Raw genomic sequence first — 19,187 nt, 5'->3', positions numbered from 1 at the left:
GCTTAGCACCAACACTCTCTGATGAATTTAGCAATGCTAAGGCCTCATTATACATATACTATTCTCATAATAAATATGTTACTAGTGTCATTTATGCTAGTAGCTCAGAAAATAATTTTTAAAGATGTTTTTACGAGTGTTCTAATACACCTAGTTTTAGTAGTTGTACACTAGAGATATTTTAATATTATTTTAATCCACCTCCAAGCCAACCAATCACAACTCACCTTACACCCCCAAGACCTCCAAGGCTGTCTCATTTCATCATTTTGGCTGAAAATAACAAGAGAGAAAAGAGAGAAAACTTCATGAACACTTAATCTTCAAAGCTTGATTTCTTCTGAACCAAAACTCAAATCAAAACTCCGATTTCAGCAAAATGATCCTCTCTTCTTCCTCTACATAACCATGTGACTTATCAAGGCTGGAAATAAGGTGAGATGGCTGTCTCCCTCCCATTTCAATTCGATTTTCAAGGAAAACCATGCAAAACATGTGTTTTCTTGATGTTCTTCCTTAGGAATCATGCTTAACTTGACTTGAGGGCCAAGAAATATGAATTTTCAGTAAGTCTAAGGTGAGATATCTCTTCCTAACATACTGAGTGAGATTTGGTCAGTTGAGATTTTTTGGATTTAAAGTTGTTCTTGATGTGATTTAGGAGGAAAAAATGCTTAAGGACCACCTGAAAGTTTAACCGAATTAGGAGCAGCAAAACCAGGTAGGGTGTCACGAAATTAATCTTGATTATTTGTGTTTGAGTTGTGTGAATGTTGTATAAATTGGCTGTGCTAAAAATTGGTTGCTTATATGATTGATTCTTGGTGAAAATTTGGTGAAATTTTGATGAAATTTGATGAAATTCAAGCTTTAAAGTTCATGTTCTTGGGCAGCTGGAAAAACGAAAACCTAAGCTTAAATTGAGGTTCAATTTGTGTTGAAATCATGTAGAAAAGATGGGGTTTTAGTGGCTGCTAATTTATTATGAATTATAGTAAAAATCGGTTGCCGAAAAGACTGAAAAACGGGTAAAAACAGAGAAGGAATCTGAAGAATTTATGAAGAACATGAAGAACACTTTGAGTGTGATGAAGAACAATGAAGAACACCTTTTTGATTCATAAAAGGGTAAGGAAGTAATTAATTTGGTGTTTGGGGGGGGGTTATTTAGTAATTTCTGAAAGTTAGGGTGGTAAAAGTAGAAATATTAAAAGTTACGGGTGGTAAAAAGTGAATTTTAAAGGTTAAAAGTAAAAGTAAGTTAATTTTCGAAAATTTAATGATAACATAATAAAAAATAATAAAATATTAAATAATAATATTTAATTAAAAATAATATTTTAATAAAAATAATAAAATAATACGGAAAAGGCAGTTTTCTGTAAAAGCTTTAGAAAGACAACTTTAAACTCAGAATCTCATAATTATCTTCATAAAACACTTAGGGAGTGGTAAAAATATATTAGTGAGGCAAAGATAAATAAAAGATAAAAAATTGAAGAAAAGATAAAAATCGAAGAAAAAGTCTATAAAGTTTTAATGACAGAAAAACAGACAGAGACTAGTGAACGAACTAGGGCAACCTAGTTAGTCTTGGAATTGCGAATAGGGTTAGGTATTATATGAAAAGTTAAACTGTTTCAGTATAGACTTAATGAACCTATACTTGGGACAGACTAACTATTCATACCGAAATTTACATAAGCTTTAAATACATACGTTAAACAGAGAAATCAGAGCAGAGTAAAGAAACACAGAGAACAGAGTAACCAGAGCAGAATAAAGGGATACAGAGAAAAGAGTAATCAGAGCAAAGTAAAAAGACAAAGAGAAAAGAGTAATGTGATAAAGAGAAATGGTTTGAATTAAGATGTTGTAAAAGTGAAAGATGTAAAGTTTGTACAGTATGATTGAACAGAGAAAGAAAGAGGTACTACATAAAAATGTGAAAATGATGATGAATAATGAGAATGATGATGAATGATGATAATGAGAATGATTATGTGATGATTTGTTGCTTGAGGCAACCCAAGAGATATTTATTTGTTGCTTGAGGCAACCCAAGAGATGTGTTTATTCATTTGTTGCGTTAAGGCAACTCCAGATATACTTGTATGATCATCTGCTGCAGTGAGGCAGTCAGATAGATAATGGTGTGATCACTGAGAACGCTTTCCTACGGTACAGATCCATATTTTATTTCTGTAAGGCAGAGGGGTTTGCTACAGAAGTACCGTGACCACTTGTTCCATTTCTGTAGTGGCAGAGGGGTTATTTTCTGTATACAGAAGGTGTGTCGGCGTACATCCCTGCAGTGGCAGATGTGTTATTTCCTGCGTGCAGTGGACCCTGTGGTGGCAGAGGGGTTATTTCCTGTACACAGGGGTATAGCCAATAGGAAAGCCTTATCCAGACAGAGGTTGCTGGATAACGTCGGGAGCGGGTTAGTAACCGACAGATGAGCTCATTACCTGCACTAGGGCTAGACATGTATCATACTTGGTTGCGCATTTCCTTTGTTATGTTTGTGGTATGAATGTATGCTTTCCTTGTTTGTATTCCATTCTCTGCGCTTGTGATATTTTCTTGTATTCTTCTGTTTGTGTTCTGCTATCTGTTTTCTCTATCTTCTCTACTTATCTGTGTTTTCTAATTACTGCTTCCTTGTATTCTGCTAATAGTCTGCTAAACAACATAGAATTAATGAACGTAACTAATAACCCTGACCCTACTAAGAACTCCCCAGTTCTTACCCCTTTTCTCTCCCTTCCCCCTTCAGATGGAAGTAAGAGTACCTTACCATAGTTCGCTGATGACTGTTCGCAAGAAGAGGATTCTGCTCTAGATAGTCTTCTGAGTCTAGGGTGAATATCATTCTCTGATTATATGTAAATACTGTGAGACCAGCCAACGTCTGCACCCCTTTGTATGCGCACTTTAACCTAAATCCTGTGTACGAGATTCCTATTTTGTGGATACTTCATGAGGTACCAGAGAGACGTCCTGTGGAAAAGTCTGATCGTGCAGAGGAGTAGCAGATGATGTTCTATCTTTTGATGACGTTCCACCTGACTTGAGTTGTGAAGACTTAGAACGTACTTTCCTCGCTTTAGTAGTTTAGAGGGACTAGGTGAGTATAGAGTCTAGGCTAGCCTAGGTGCCAGCTTAGGGACCTCTTGAACAGGTCAGGACCTGGGATGTTGTATGTATGTATATGTATATAGTTATTATCTAGCTATACCTAGGGGTGTTCTAACTAAAGGTCTATACTCTAATAAAGGCTGGATAACTGAATGTTGCTAGCTACTTGTGATGTATTTATGTGTGGCTACTTATAACTATTTTATCTGTTATCAGCTGTGAGTTGATTATGAATGAATCCGTCTATTAATCCAAATGTTTTCAAAAAAAAAAGTACCTCGCTAACTAACTACGCTTTTAACAACGAATCAGGCTCATATAATAAATAATAGATAATATATAGGATGACAAATTGGTAGCACTCAATTTCTGGTATATCCTAGGCGTACTGAAAATTGGATCGTTACAAAACTCGGTTTCACCCGACCCATGCACACCTCTAATCCGATTGATAAATTTATGTAATTATAATTTCGACATCTCTAGTGTTGTGGGCCATGTTTTTTAACATTATTGGCTAATTGTAAACTAAAAATAATAAATTATATTAATTTTTTAATATTTTATTATTTTTTTATTATAATACTAATATAATCTTTTTAATTTGTTTATAATTATTTTTTTATAAAATTAATAATTAAAAATTATTAAATAATTTAAAATATTTAATTAAATTATTTATTATTTTTTAATTATTAACTTCAATTAAATCATCTCTCCATAGTATTTTATTTTTGGAAATTAAAAGTTTGGTTTTTCCCGGACCACACGTTATGTCGTTGTCCGTGCATGAAACACGTGTTTTCTAGTTCTTCAGAAACGACAAAACATTACCTTTCATTGTTGTCTTACGAAATTTTGGGACTTGTGTCACCAATGGAGCCTCACAATCTTTGCCTAGGTGAAATTTGATAAATGATGTTAGCGATTGCTATGCTATCTAAAAATATTTGTTTAACTTTTTAAAAGAATTAAAAATTAATATTTAATTTTAAAAATAAAAAAATAAATATTTATTAAATATTTAAAATTTATCATAATAAATAAATTAAGTAAAAATTAGGCACTGTATTATCAGCACCATAAAATTCACCAATAATATTTATTATGGATTATTGTAATTTAATTAATCATTAGATTAATAAAATATATTCTATTAAATATTAAAAGTTAAACTAAACGTATCAATTATCAATAAGTTAAAAAATTCAAGTCGAATTAAAATCTTTAGTGTATTCAAGATTTTTTAACATGAGTTAGAAACTTTGACTTGATTCAAGTATATACAACTTAAAGAATCTAAAAATATATAGAAACAAAAGTAAAATTAATTGAAATTAAGAACTTTTATGTTAATTATTACAAGTGAATCATCCAAATTACTAGTAGATGATGCACGTTGCCAACTTGTAATACTAAAATCTTATATAGAGATATTAGTTGGAGTTGATTAAGAATAATTTTTTTATTAAGGAATTTATTCATATTTAAGTGAAGTATATATATGAGGAATACGGGTTTAGATCGAGAATTTTTAATTTTTTTCTCTGTTAAAAAAGTTAATAAATAGTATAAATATGTATTATTGATGTATTGTTATTTTTCTTCCTAGTATATTATTATGTAATCGCTGAAAAAAAAAATATTGAGATTATGTTATATTATTGTTGAGTCATTTATGATTTATGTGAAAAATGATCCTTGGACTAATCAATTATAGATATAACTCACATCAAACTTTATAACGGTCATTATATTTTTATTTAATCATATAATAAGTATACAAATTAAGAATATAAGAATAGTTTGGTATATAAATTCCTTTTTTAAACTTAAATTCAAACCTTTTAAAGTACAAAATACTTATTATATTAATTAATAGAATATTTTTATTATTATTGATAATTGACAAATAAAGACATAGATTAATAAAAACTAGCTAATATCTATTAATTATTTGTTTCGATACGGTAACTAATTTATATGTTTCAATATGATAAAAAAAATAAACGAATAAAAAATCGTAATGTAAATTATATTTTCTTAGTTAGCATCTAATTTTTAAAAAATTTAAATCAATGCATTTTTTTTATTTTGGACATACACACTCATACACACTATACACGGCCTTGGACACACTCCAATACTACCGTGCCAGCACTCGGACTTACTCAACCTCTTGAGCTAAGACCAAGTCAGCAGCCTAACCCTCAATACTTAGCAAGAAAGCTAAGAATACAAGAGAACACAAGAGAAATGAAGCTTTGGTGGAAGAACATTTAAGAACACGAGAAATAAAGCTTTGGTAGATTATTCCATACTACTCTTTATACTTCTATATACATCTACACTCTTCTAGAATACTCTATGACCTTCCAGAGTCTTCTAGAACCTTCTAGAGTATTCTGGGACCTTCCAGAACCATCTAGAACATTCTCAAACACTCCAGAAAACTATACAAACACTGTTAACCGTGACATATTGCTGGGAATCGATCCTGGATGCAACTTGATGAGAGGCATACGAATCTTCTATCTGTGCCAAGCCTCAACTGCAATATTCTTCATGCATTTGAACTACATAGTCTCTTCAACATGACATATCAGACCTTAATGTCATTCTTTAACATCCACTTTAGAGGCAGTACAATATCATATGACCAGCACAGACATTAAAACAAATGGGCCAATTCCGTACAATGTTGCAGTAAACTGTGGCATCAAGCACAATCAGCAACATGCCTTGCCTGCTATATTAATGGTGCTCATTCAAAACAACCCCTCGACTTAATTCATTGGGTTAGGTATAGCTCACTGAGATTCTATGAACATACATGGATCTGCTAGAGGGACCACATCAGAAGATTCAAAACAAAATTATCAAGCTTGTATGTTTACTTGTTCTGCCGACACAATGTATATGATGCTAGAAGTGGTAAGAGTGTCAGCGGAGTAAAATGATATAGATGGTCAAGAAATATAACTCGTCTCCAAGCAGGAATATCTTGATGCTCACCCATAAAACACAAGCAAAAGTTGGAGAAAAGGGTTGACAGAATAAAAATTATTGATTACATTAGATAACAATGAATTTACAGAAAGATTTGTTGCTTTGCATACCCCTTTTACCAAGAAGGCACCTATGAATCTATGAATCAACTATTAATGAAGATGCACTCCACTAAGACATGTGGAGTGGTAAAACAAGAAAACCCAAATCATAACTCCCAATCCCAAATACAACTCAAGAACACAATGAAAAAAACTTAAGATTTTATATTGAATACTTGGAATCAATCAGTGTGAAAAAGAAAATGGATATAGTTGAACAACAAAGAAATCCTTTGGTAAAAAAACAGATTGTACTTTCCCTTACTGCATTGCTCATTTTGCTGCTTGATAGCAACTTGGTCAATAAATCCGAAACGGTGTTTTCACACTCTCTTCTCAGCTGCATTGAAAATGAAAGCTAGCTCATTTGCTCTCCAATCAAGTCGAGACCGACGAGGAGGAAGGTCACCCCTTGGAAAAGCAGAAAGTAGAAGTGAACTCCTTGTGCTGATAATAGACTCCGGACAGAAGCAGTGAGGAGGAGGAATGCCAAAGTCAACTCTTTCTTGTAAATCTTATTAGCTTTCTTGATAGGTGTTGGAGCAGATTCTTTTTGTTCCTTAAAGTGGTGTAACTCGACAAGTTCGCTCTCAGAAGCTCCTTTATGGATCTTTTGATGCTCTATCGACTTGGCTTCCCTTTGTTCGGCTTCCAACAAATCAGAATCAGATGACCTTCCGGCCTTCTTTGTCACAATCCATTCATAAGAGCTTTCTAATTGGAAGAGTCCAGATACCATTGCATTGAATTTGGTGACGGACATGGTGTTTTCAAAAAGAAGGTAAGGAACAATAAAAGGAAAAGATTTTGGGGCAGGGAGGATGTTAAGGAATGACATGAAAACTGGTACATAGCAAATCACCCACAACGGAAGCTCAGCCTCAGGCACGAACATGGTTAAAGGAAGAATTATACAGAACAGGGTGAAGGAATAAAGGGGAAGAATTAGTTTCCTTAAAAGAAAAAAGAGGAGTATTAAGTTTGCTTTCTTCCATGTTGACACCTGCAGTTATAGAAGATTTTAAGGCCCCTATTAGATACTGCAAAATATAAGCAATACTTGAAAGTTTCTTTTATTTCTCTTCACCACTATTCTATTTATTGCATCAAGCTGAGTATCCGACATACCTTAGATCTAACAATTGCAGGGAGGCACAATCTAAAAAGTTGCATAGGACCTGAATGCCAACGGTGTTGCTGCTTCCTATAAGCTTCATATGACTCAGGAACTTCACAAAGCACCTGAAAATTTGTAAATTTGAGGAAATTCAAGTGTGTCAGAGACCTGAGTTGAAAAATTATGGTTTTAACTCCCTGCAGATCATAAAACTGTTCATGTGAAATTAGACACGCTGAGTTATTAACCGATGACAAAAAGGCCTTTGGTTAATTTTTCTTTCAAAATTAGTCATCTAATAAAGGAAAATGTTGTCAATTAAATGCATCATATGAATGGTAAGTACGGAAGGACAGTTAACAAAAGTCCTTTTGCACTATTTGATAGTTTCGGTGTGTCAAATTGCACAGTTTGAAAGGTAAACTAATAATATTACTCTACTAGTACACTATGAATAGATAGTGATGAATAAATAATTCATTTCTAATCACCTTAACATCATTTAGGAAGATAAACTTCCATCCATTGAGATGAGCTCGGACCGCAATGTCCATATCTTCTACCGTTGTCCTCTCAAGCCAGCCTCCAGATTCTTCAAGGGCTTTGATCCTCCAAACACCAGCAGTTCCATTAAAACCAAAAAAATTGAGAAATAGTCCATTGACCTGTTGTTCTACCTCGAAGTGGAAGCATAAGTTAATGTTTTGGAGACGAGTCAACAAGTTCTCATCCTTGTTCACAAAAGACCATCTAGCTTGGACCAAACCTAGTTCAGGATTGTCCTGCAACAGAAAGCATATAGAGATACTAACATATATAAAGCATGCTTTTAGCAATATTCATTAATTTGTTACTGAGCCTGATTCATTCTCTTCTCTTAACCTTGAAATGTGGCACAGTTTGTTTAAGAAAATCAGGATTTGGTTGAAAGTCTGCATCGAAAATTGCAACAAACTCGTAGCCTTTCACATAGTCGCAGCTCATTGCAGATTTGAGATTCCCAGCTTTATATCCAGTCCTGTTTAACCGATGCCTATAGATTATGTTGACTCCCTTTAGACTCCATTTGGAGACCTCGGTCTTAATTAAGCACTGTATGCTTTCATCATCAGAATCATCGAGTACTTGAATCAGTAAACAATCCCTAGGCCAATCAATTTGGCAGACCGCTGAAATAGACTGCTCATACACCTGCATAAAGCCAGTGCAGACAAAGCTGATAAAATAAATTTTAATCCATTGAAATTTCAAGTTTGTCAACAATTGTTTAAAACTTCTTGTGGAAACTCCTCCAGTTGTAGTCAAGGCAAAAACTTAATATTATCTATTCAAACTTGCTGTGCATTACAGAAATCAATAGTAGGAAACTCATTACCCAATATTGTTCATCAAGCTTTATCACTGCAGGAAAACATCAATGCTTTCAGTTCTAGAAGGTGGCATACAATTCCTAACTTCTATATGAGAAATTTTAACATATAATGTATATCCTCCTTCTTTTCTACTTCTTTATTTATTTATTTATTTGTTTTTTTTTTTTTGTTATTTCATGAGCAATTTTCTAAGACAATGCATAAAAGGTAATCTGAATCTTTTATCTGTCACTATGAAAATTTAGTGCATCATTTGATCAATGTATCTGATAGCCAAATTAATATAAGGGAATGGAAGGAATAGTTTTCTGCTAGCATAAGTAATAAAAACTTAGTTAACAAATAAGCTTCAAATGGAGTGAAGCAAACTTGGGGTCATACCTCTCTCTCATTACACATTGGAATCTGAATCAGAACCATAGGGTAATGGCTTGCAGATCCTTCAACATCATCAACCTTGAAGGGATCCCCAGCAAACCTTGGCTTAACCTTCTTGTATCTAATCCAAAAGCATCCCATGCAAAGAACCATACGGTCCACGGATTGGATAAGAAACAAAACAACACAGAACTTCGAGAGTGCTTGTACAGGCGGCGCGATGTATTCAACACGAAACCTCAGCCAACCAACATACGCCATGTGAAGTAACCCCTCGAAATCCAAGGCATTCGGAAGAATATGCAAATTTGGGTTCCTGAATTGCCATCCTTGAAGGTAAGCAACAATCTCAAATGCAAGAACAGCCAATGAAACAACCAAGAACACTCTAATGACTCTAAACAACAACTTCCCTCTCTCCAACTTGTCACTCTCACCCTCCATAGCAACACCCTGTCCATGAACTATCCTCTTCTTGATGGCTCCAAGCAATGTCCACATTACACTGGCAAGCCAAGCAATGCAGCCGACGGCACGGTGAGCCTTGAGAAGCAGAACCCATGTGACTTGTTTCGCATTCTTGCCGCGGCTCTTCTCCACCGGCCGGAATGCAGCATCTGCACCATTAATCTCCACAACAGAGAAAGTGGGATTCTCAATTTTCACCACCACTGGTGTTGTTGTTGTTCCTTTATCATGTGTGTCCTTACTCCACCAATTGGGAAAATCCAATCTTGGAGCCATAGCTATAAAAGCACTTGAACTCTCAAACAGACCAAAACACAAACACCTTATATGCACAAAGCAATAACTTACTTCATCAATCACTTGTATAGTACACTACAACAACACATTCATTTGATAAAGAGTAAAGGATCAGATCTAAAACAAAAAGAGACAAAGCTCCAAAGCTGTTATTGGAGCATTGATGTTGAAGGCTCTTGTTGTTCATTCAGCATTTGAAGGTGTTTTGTACTGTGAAGGAAGCGAAGAAATCCTAACATGAGAAAGCCACATTTTGAGGGAAGGTATCTCTGTAGCTGTAAGCACTGAAACACTGAAGGTCTTTTTTGGGGAAACACTCAAAAGTCTGAAATTAACGTGTATATATATATATATGGAAAAGTATAAAAGCCACCCACGTATTTGTGTAGAAATACATGTTTAGTTTAATTTATTTTAAATGTGTATTTATATTTTAATATATATTTTATACTAATTACTTTTTTTTCCAAAGATAGTAGGTTATATTTCATTAATTATTGAAAAATGAAATACAAAGATGTCCAAAAGTAAGACAGTATAATGAAAGATGGGGATTTCCCAAAAACATTACACTGAAGGTATTCATCCAACGGTACGTGGTCGAAATACGAAAAAAATCTTAAAGAAGAAAAAATGATAAATCAAATTGAATGCAACTAAGAGCTTGCCTCATGGAGATGACGACCTAAACTGGGAGTTTTTTGGATTTTACGGAGCAACTTGACAGAGCTTGCTAGAATGGCAGACGGCATTGAAGTAGAACCTTCAAAAATCAACTGATTGCGAGCTTTCCAGCAGTTCCAGCAAATGATGGCAAGCAATTGAAGATTACGGTCAGCATTCTTCAACGGGTTAAGCATCTCTGTTGATGCAATCCACCATGTCCAAAAGTCGTTAGGACTCTGAGGAGGAAGACAGTCACGAAGATAACTCTGAGACTATACATCTTTAATTCTAGAGCAATCGATCAAACAATCAGTGACTGTTTCGGTTGCTTCATGACAGCAGGGGCATATTGGTGATATAGATGGGATGCGGTGATGAATCTGAGCAAGCACCGGGAGCAGGCCATGGAGAGCTTTCCAGATAAATAGCTTATTTTGTGAGGCAAGTTCAACTTCCATAGATCAATCCACGGCTTTTTTGTTGCATATAATTAGGGCAAAGCTCCAGAGGCGGATGGTAAAATAAATAGCCAATTCTGTAACCTGAAGCTGTATCATATTGTTTGGATTTGTTCAAATCCCATTGCAATTTGTCCCTACTCTGCTGAATTTTAATTGACAAAATCTTGTTTGCAATGTTTTGGGAAAATAATTCTTGAATAAGATTCTCATTCCAATTCCTATCTTCAGTAATTAGATCTTTAACTCTTGGAACCAACTCAGAAATAGCTTGTCTATTTGGCATGTCAGAAATCATTAAATGATACGGAGGAGGCAGCCAAGGATCCTCAAAGGTTCAGATATTCTCTCCAGTACCCACAGCCCAATTAAGACCTTTTTCAACAATCTTTTGGCCTTCCAGTATGCTCCTCCATCCCCAAGAAGGTAAGACTCCAATTTCTGCCGTTATAGCATTACCATTGCTAAAGTATTTACCTCTTAGGATTTTGGATAATAAGGAAATAGGATGTGTTACAAGTCGCCAAAACTGTTTGCCTAAAAGCGCCAGATTTTGGATTCTGAGATCTTTAAATCCAATGCCTCCTTCTTTTCGTGGGCGAGTCATAGTGTCCCATCTAATCCAAGCCATCCGCCTTTCAGAACCTTTTTGTCCCCACCAGAACTGAGAAAGTAGAGAGTGAATTTCCGAAATTAAACCATCAGGCAACTTGAAGCAAGACAATGTATAAATAGGAATAGCTTCTCCCACTGTCTTAAGCAATACGTGTTTACCACTTGACGATAGAAGATTGCGCTTCCACCATTGGATTCTTTTCCGAACATTTTCTTTGATCATACTAAAAGAAGCCTTTTTCGATTTAGAGACTGTAGAAGGCAAACCAAGGTATTTATCCTGAGCCCAATATGATTAATATTCATAGAGTTAGCCAGTAGTGTACGAGTAGTGGAGGGAGTGTTGTAGCTAAAGAATACAGCAGATTTATTAAGATTTACCCTCTGGCAACTGATGCTTTCATAAGAATTCAATAAATGCAGGATATTTGAACATGCTTCAGGATTAGCCTTACAGAATAAGATGGAATCATCAGCAAAGAGGAGGTGGTTGACATTGGGACATCGTCTATGTATATGAAGACCATGAATTAGTCTGTTTTGTTTTGTCTTGTGTAGTAAGAAGGAGAGACCTTCTGCACAGAAAAGAAAAAGATAGGGAGATAGAGGATCTCCTTGTCGAATACCTCTATTTGATTTGAAGAAACCATAAGGTTGTCCTTCCACAATAACAGAATAAGAAACAGTTGTCACATAAGCACACCATAGACTTGTTATTCTTATTAGTGAAAGATTTTAAATTTTTCTTTTAATAAATACAAAATTAGGGTATGGTATGTAATTTCTACTGTTATTTTTGCGTGGAATTTGGATTATACTTCGAGTCACTAAGTTTGAAGTTATTTTTTACAATTAAAATATATATAGTTTAGAGTGAAATTAATAGTTATATTATAGTTTTATATTACAATTATTTTTGTATGTTATACAGTATTATTTTTATTTTAAAATTATTTATTTTGATATAAATATGATATAACATTTGTTAAATTTAATTTTAAAAATAAAATTTTATTACTTTAATTTTTGTTTTACCAAAGATAGGAGACTCGAACCCGCAACCTCTTAATTGAGTATGGAGAGACTATGCCATTTGAGCTATTACTCATTGGCCGGCAAAATTTGGAAAGATAGGAGACCCGAACCAGCAACCTCTTAATTGAGTATGGGGAGTCTATGCCATTTGAGTTATTGCTCATTGGCTACTTTAATTTAATATATAAAATTTACAAATTTGTATATACTAATTTTATATCGAATTGATCCGGTTTAACAAGATTTATTTTGGGTCACTTTCGAAGTCGAATCAAAATATACCCAATACCTTTTTAGGACTAAATTCGGGTGTACTTACCACCAGTTTATGAACACCCATAATACAAAATAAAATGTATTAAAAACTTATATTTTTAATAAAAAATTAATTTATAATCTTGACATGTGTTTTCAAGGCACAAGATAAATAAACTTTTGTATTTAGAGTAATTATCCAAATTAAAAATTTTCAAATCAAATATTGTACTTCCTCAAATTTTAAAATATATAAAATATTTTTTATCATTTTTTATCTCCATCAGACAATACCACATAAGTATTTATAGAACTATATATCATAAAAATTAATTTAAAACTCAATATAAAATTTATAACTCTAATATTTAGTCTGAGTTTAATTTAAATTTTATATCATTTTTAATTATTTTATTTAATAAATTATACTAGTGGCAGTATTTAATTGCCTTTTTATTTAAAGTGATACCATCTGTTTCTATTAATATTAGCCTCATTTTAAATATTGTATTTATTGAAAGTTTTAATTTTATATCAGTTCAGTTACTATAAATATAAAAAAATAATACACAAAAATATTTCATTATATTGTCTCCAAGCTGAAGTATAAAACAATCATCTATTTGATTGTAGCAGGTCTCCTTATTGTCTTGGTATTTTTTTGATGTCCCACACTCTCCCACGGTCCCACCACTCTTAATTGTAGTAGAAGTTCACGCCCCCACTATTTGTGACCCTTTTTTTTTTTTTTTTTGCAGCTGAAGCCTAATTCAACTGGTTAAACCGTATGCTTTTTAATATGCTGTACCTGAGTTGTCCAATGCACGTGACCTTCCCTTTACTTGAATTTGCAGCTTGTGACTTTGGGCCAGCACTTGAAGGTGTTGGTTTGGACAAATTTAAACCATTGACAGTTCTTGACCAAAAAAAAACCATGGCTTTGTGAGGTTTGGTGTTGGCATAAAGTTCAACCCACTTTCTGATGCAGCTAGTTGGGCTGAAAGCCTGAAACTTGTTGGTTCTGCTGAAAATGAAACTAACAACAAAAATATTAGATAATCAACTTGGGTTGATAGAGTGGTTAGCTCACTCGTTCGCTTAATAATAAAAACAAGCCAATTCAAATATTCAAAAAATACTGCATGATTACTTAACAAATAATATTAATTCAACTTTAATTATTTTTTTTATCTAATTTCTCAACAAGTGATTTTAATTTATCATAAAAAAAATATGAGTAAGTATGATTTGATTATAGAAAAGAGAGTATTTTGTTGTAAAAAGAAGATGAATACGTTAAAACAGAAACATGTGTATTTTCTTTTGTTTTTTCGTCTGAATTTGAAATATTTTAAATTGTTTTTTTTTATATTTATTAGAAAAAAATAATTTTTAAAAATGATCAGTTAATAATAAATCAAATGGGCATGTAAAATTATGTGTCAATATTAGATGTCTTTGTGCATACTGTATAATCCAAGATACCAAATTCTTGTGTTTCATAAATATTTCTAGAATTTCATGAGAAATAGCACTTGGTATCAGATATTTTTGTGTATATTGTCTAATTCAAAAATACCTTTACACTTTCAAAATTTTTTTGCTTCAGAAATATCTTTACAATTTTAAAATACTTACTGTATTTCAGAAATACCCTTACAATTTTATAAAAAATGACCTGTGTCCTATAAGAGCACGTGTCAGTGTCAGATGCATGTATTTGTGAATGTGTCACATCCAGCTATCCCTATCTTTGCGCAGTCAGTTGTTGCGTCACATCCATCATCAGTATGCATAGTCCAATAATGTACTCTGAGTCTTTTTATACAGTAGTTTGCATATGTTGGCGATAATAATGTACTCATCCGAGAGAGAAGTGTACAATCTGTCATCAAATACAGAGTGCATGTATGGAGAAGAATTGGGTCAATCAAAAGAACATGAAAAGATCAATGACTAGCGAGAGAAAGGATATATGGAATGTGAAACACGGGTAAAATCTCATGTTCACTTAGTTTACATATTTTTATCTCAATTCTTTTGTTGAAACTTTAAGTTTTCTGCAGATGTTAATATTACCAGAGAAGATGCCGTATTAGGCCCCTGCTGCAACGAGATTTTCCACTGTTGTACAAATTAAACACTAAGTATAAAGTTAGAATATTGGGTTTGGAGAAATAATAATTTTTTTATTTTATTTTAGAAAAAAAAATCAATTTCTAATTCTAATGTTTAATCAAAGGATTAATCTTTTGGTATATAATTTTAATAATATCCAATAATATTTTTGTATTATTAACAAATTGAATTACTAATTTAGTTATATTAAGTACTTATGCAAACCAAATGTTTAAAAGAGGGGTTTAATTGTTTAAATCTCTACTTACTTCTGTTGGAATACAAAAACTTTGAACTCTATTGTTAGCGAATTACTGAATTTAGATATCTAATATTTATATTCAGAAATTAAATAATGTTATTAATTATTTGTTTAAACCGGTTCCACTAGTCTATAGGTGATCTATTTACTGATTGAATTATAATATTCTAATTTTATATTTTTTTTTCTATTCAATAATTTTATCTCTTGAAGTAGTGAACCAATGAAATATGGCACTCACTTATCATTTTTATTTTATTAAATTATGAATTAATGTCAGAACAAACTAACCAAAGGTTGAATATGTAAACCTGTAACAGCTGTAAAAAATTATGAAATGGTACAAAAGTTTACCATCACGGTAAGTCAAAATGTTTTTTTTTTAATGATATAAATTGTTAGTTTTCACTTTTCACTGAAACTAAAGAATGGCACTTTTATTTACGATGAGCCTCCAAATCTGTTATTTGCTTCACTGTCTTACTTCTTCTCTGCTGATATTTAGCATATGAATACCACACACCACCAGCTGTATTGATAACCAACCCAGTCACGTTCAAAGCATGGACTTGAACACCACCAAGTAAGACAAAACCAAGGGTCTGAAAGAAATTCAAGAAACTTATTTAATATTTGCACCTAAGTTTTGAAAAGGTGACATGGTAAGCTCACACCCCATAATACAGATAACACTTCTCTAAATAGAAAGGCCATGAATTTGGTTCAATCAATAAAATATAAAGGAACAAGCATAGATGGATAATGTGTATGAAACTATGAATCAATACTCTCTGTCATGAAAATAGTTCGAAATTTTAGTGCCACGCCCATGACAGAAATTTTAAATGGCAAATAAAGTCTTACTTACCGTGGAACCGACCCCTTTGAGGACTCCAACAATAGTTGTCGTTAGAGCTGAATTAACAATAGTACACAAGAACATGGTGTAGTTGAGAACAATGCCCATTACCAATGAAAGAACAAGTATCACCAAAAATGGAAAAGAATAACTCTGCAAGAAAACATTATGTTAGACATGAGCTTTTACATCAATAGATGACTAATTAAATAATATTAGAAGCTACATCAAACTATCACTAACGATCTTTTTAGCAGTTCCTTTTGAGATTATCATATTGATGAAGTGATTTACATCTAAATTCAAAATACAGAAGAGGCCATATGTTTGCAACATTCAATCAATGAAAGCTTAATCATGCACCAATTCCAACACAAAGAAATGGGTTATGATTCTGACCTTTGCTAGTAATATTGATAAAGAATTTGGGAATTCCCCAGTGGCTATGATAAGAAACATCAAAAATGGAAGAGACAAAAAGCTATTATAGAACATTATTTCCACTGATGTAAGTCCATCCTCAGCACCAGATCTTTCCACCAGAACAAGATACATGGTCTGCAGAGATTAGTACACAACATTATCGGCAAAGCACATAACTAAAGCATTAACACTACTACATTATAATTATAATGTTATTAATAATAGCAACGAAATATCAGAATGTAACCTGAAAAAAAACGGAAATGAAGGCCATGCTATACCCAAAAAGGTCAAAAGAAAAATCCCCAAGGGCAGCAATTAGAACTCCAGCAGCTGTCATTACCACTGAAAGGGTCACCTGAAACATGACATAAATAAACGTCATTTTCTATCGAGTTAATGTTTGAATAATACTAAAATTGGTAGATAAGTTAAAACTTACGCCCATGCCGCATAATTCTCATATTTTTAAACACAAAACTTTGGTCAGGCAAGTGTAGTGGATAAGATTATACTTTGGCCTCCATTTAGTGTAAATCTAATAATCATTTTAGATGGATTTCTTTCTTAGATATGTTGAAAGATTGAAAGGCTATGCTTTATAATGTTTTTTCCCATTTTGTTAACTATTGTTATTGAATGAGGATCTCATATCCTCTCTTTATCTTTGTGGCCGTTTGGCAAATCAGAAAACTAGAGATCTAGGTACATGGGACTAGGATATGGATTCCTAATCTTCCATTCTTCATCTTAATAAAATCTTTATTTACCAAGAAGTAAAACAGAACAAAAAAGGCAAATAAGAAAATTTTAAAAAATTTACCTGCATTGTAGGTCTCCCCTTTCCATAGAAAAAACCAGCAATAAGTACAGCAAGAGGTGTAAGCCTCTTGATTGCAATATACATTGGAATATTGACTCCTTTCAAACTTGCCAAAGCAAATGCTACATTGGCATTATAAAAGATCGAAACTGGTAGCAGTCGCTTGGCCGTTGTCACATCCACACCTCTTGCTTTTGTGTACCCCATGCTTCTACCAAAGTGTATTAGCATGGTGGTAGCCAGTTGCTAAAGAAACACACATACTATCACGATCATTATTCAACATTCATAATTCATAATCTCAAACAAATATACTCCCACAATTTCACAATTTTTTTCTTTGACTAAATTGGTACGTTGGAAAATTGATGTATCATGAATTATGGATGCTATCGTGTCCAACTACGTTTGATTGTTTCAAAGGGAAAGAGTACATTCATTCATAGTACTCACTAGAAAATAAATAACCAAAGTCCACACAAGCCTCTGTGTATTGGTTACCTGCAAAGTGAGGAGTGTCATTGAGTGTGCATACTGCATAAGAACAGCCTTGTTGATAAAAACCATGGCCATCGACGCAATTCCATACGATACTGCCGCAAACAAGCTGCGCCGAAACAACATCATCATGGTTAAGATAAGACTGGAAATTGAAAAGCATTAGTGACTTATTTTCTAATTTCAAAGTGCAATATAAGAGGATTAATTATAGACACCTTTTCGGGCAAATCAAGCAACATGCATAACATGTTCAGTACTAAAAACTATTTCATTAAAAATAATTCAGCAAGAAAAAAAAAATTGAAATTCACTGAAGAACCTCATGTAAGAGCTGGTTTCTGCATCGTTACGGATCTCCATGGCCAATGGAGTGGCGAAGACGAGATCCAATCGAATCGAATCCAACGGCTACCGTGTCCTCTACACTAGACACAAAGTCAACCCTGAAAAAGCAAAAGCAAAACCAAATGCAAATCACATTGAAGCAACCTCGAATGGATCCAAAACCATAATAAAGAATACGCTCGGAAACTAATTAAACCAAACTACAGCTGGTGAAGGAAGATTCATTAACACAGAATGCTACAATTTTGTTAGGGAAAATAATTAAGCAATGAAAGGCGAGAGCAAAAACCTGAAGAAACAACTGAGAAGGTTGAATTGAGAGGTTTACATGTTAATTGAGTGAGTTGGGAATTTAGGGAATTGGAGAGAGAAAGTGAAGCGTGAAAGGAGGAAATTGAATTGAGACAAAGAGAATTTGTTGAGTGAGTGAGTGAAGAGTGGGATTCTGAGATTTGGGGAATAGATAGAGGGAAAGGAAGAGAGGAAGATAAAGTTGTAAAATAAAATGGAATAGGAATTGGAATGAATAAAAAAAAAATGGAACAGCTGGCTCGATAATGGCACGAGGCACCGATCGCCATCAAGGTATAGGAGACGTTTCGGTTTTGGATCGTGTTCCTCAAAATCTTGGTAAAGATGAATGAATACATTACATACACACAGGCCACAGCACACTCGTGAATCCAAATGGAATCTTCACTACCTTGTACATCTTTCGTTATCCTATTTTCATTTTGTCTTTAATAAATATTCAATCTTATTCCTAACAATTATTTCAAAAAGATAACGAAATTTTTGACCAACAAAAATATTCAATTTAATCTCTGATTTTTTTTAGACTAATTAGTTTCTATTAAAAAAGGTTTAACATTAATTTTTTTTAACACAAAGACTAATCAATCCCATAAAAATAAAGCTTAGGAATCGAATTAGATATATTTTT

General features: G+C 33.3%; 2 protein-coding genes and 1 long non-coding RNA gene across 3 annotated transcripts; 1 reads left to right on the top strand and 2 right to left on the bottom strand.

Annotated features, from left to right (window-relative positions):
- The first annotated feature begins 264 nt into the window (after positions 1-264).
- On the top strand, positions 265-3,323 carry LOC148549919 (uncharacterized). The gene is made up of 4 exons (XR_015897000.1): positions 265-435; positions 521-577; positions 662-721; positions 2,780-3,323. It is a non-coding gene; the product is annotated as an uncharacterized LOC148549919 (long non-coding RNA).
- A 2,866-nt stretch (positions 3,324-6,189) lies between these two features.
- CSLC5 (Cellulose-synthase-like C5) lies at positions 6,190-10,211 on the bottom strand. Its single transcript, XM_016316211.3, has 5 exons — positions 9,123-10,211; positions 8,251-8,559; positions 7,860-8,150; positions 7,380-7,493; positions 6,190-7,254 (listed from the first exon to the last, which is right to left on the bottom strand). Exons 1-5 carry the CDS (start codon positions 9,861-9,863, stop codon positions 6,610-6,612), a joined length of 2,100 nt encoding a protein of 699 aa, XP_016171697.1. The 5' UTR covers positions 9,864-10,211; the 3' UTR covers positions 6,190-6,609.
- Positions 10,212-15,524: 5,313 nt separating this feature from the next.
- On the bottom strand, positions 15,525-18,940 carry UTR7 (UDP-N-acetylglucosamine (UAA) transporter family). The gene is made up of 8 exons (XM_016316045.3): positions 18,534-18,940; positions 18,219-18,342; positions 17,900-18,005; positions 17,399-17,644; positions 16,823-16,933; positions 16,552-16,710; positions 16,162-16,305; positions 15,525-15,895 (listed from the first exon to the last, which is right to left on the bottom strand). Exons 2-8 carry the CDS (start codon positions 18,257-18,259, stop codon positions 15,731-15,733), a joined length of 972 nt encoding a protein of 323 aa, XP_016171531.1. The 5' UTR covers positions 18,260-18,342; positions 18,534-18,940; the 3' UTR covers positions 15,525-15,730.
- Between the last annotated feature and the right edge of the window lie 247 nt (positions 18,941-19,187).

The sequence above is a fragment of the Arachis ipaensis genome, chromosome B8 (assembly GCF_059453495.1).
Source record: "Arachis ipaensis isolate K30076 ecotype BB chromosome B8, ASM5945349v1, whole genome shotgun sequence".
Lineage (NCBI taxonomy): Eukaryota > Viridiplantae > Streptophyta > Magnoliopsida > Fabales > Fabaceae > Arachis > Arachis ipaensis.
This window is presented reverse-complemented; position numbering and strand designations above follow the sequence as displayed.

Bases quoted from the DNA above. Each gene is read 5' to 3' on its own strand.
- CSLC5 (XM_016316211.3), bottom strand. From the start codon at position 9,863: ATGGCTCCAAGATTGGATTTTCCCAATTGGTGGAGTAAGGACACACAT. The intron at 8,560-9,122 runs GTATGACCCCAA...GGCTTTATGCAG, and splicing joins CAATGTGTAATGAGAGAGAG to GTGTATGAGCAGTCTATTTC. The intron at 8,151-8,250 runs GTTAAGAGAAGA...TTTCTGTTGCAG, and splicing joins AAACTGTGCCACATTTCAAG to GACAATCCTGAACTAGGTTT.
- UTR7 (XM_016316045.3), bottom strand. From the start codon at position 18,259: ATGGAGATCCGTAACGATGCAGAAACCAGCTCTTACATGAG. The intron at 18,006-18,218 runs GTTCTTCAGTGA...GTTTCGGCGCAG, and splicing joins GAAACCAGCTCTTACATGAG to CTTGTTTGCGGCAGTATCGT. The intron at 16,711-16,822 runs GTTACATTCTGA...TAATCTCTGCAG, and splicing joins TCATTTCCGTTTTTTTTCAG to ACCATGTATCTTGTTCTGGT.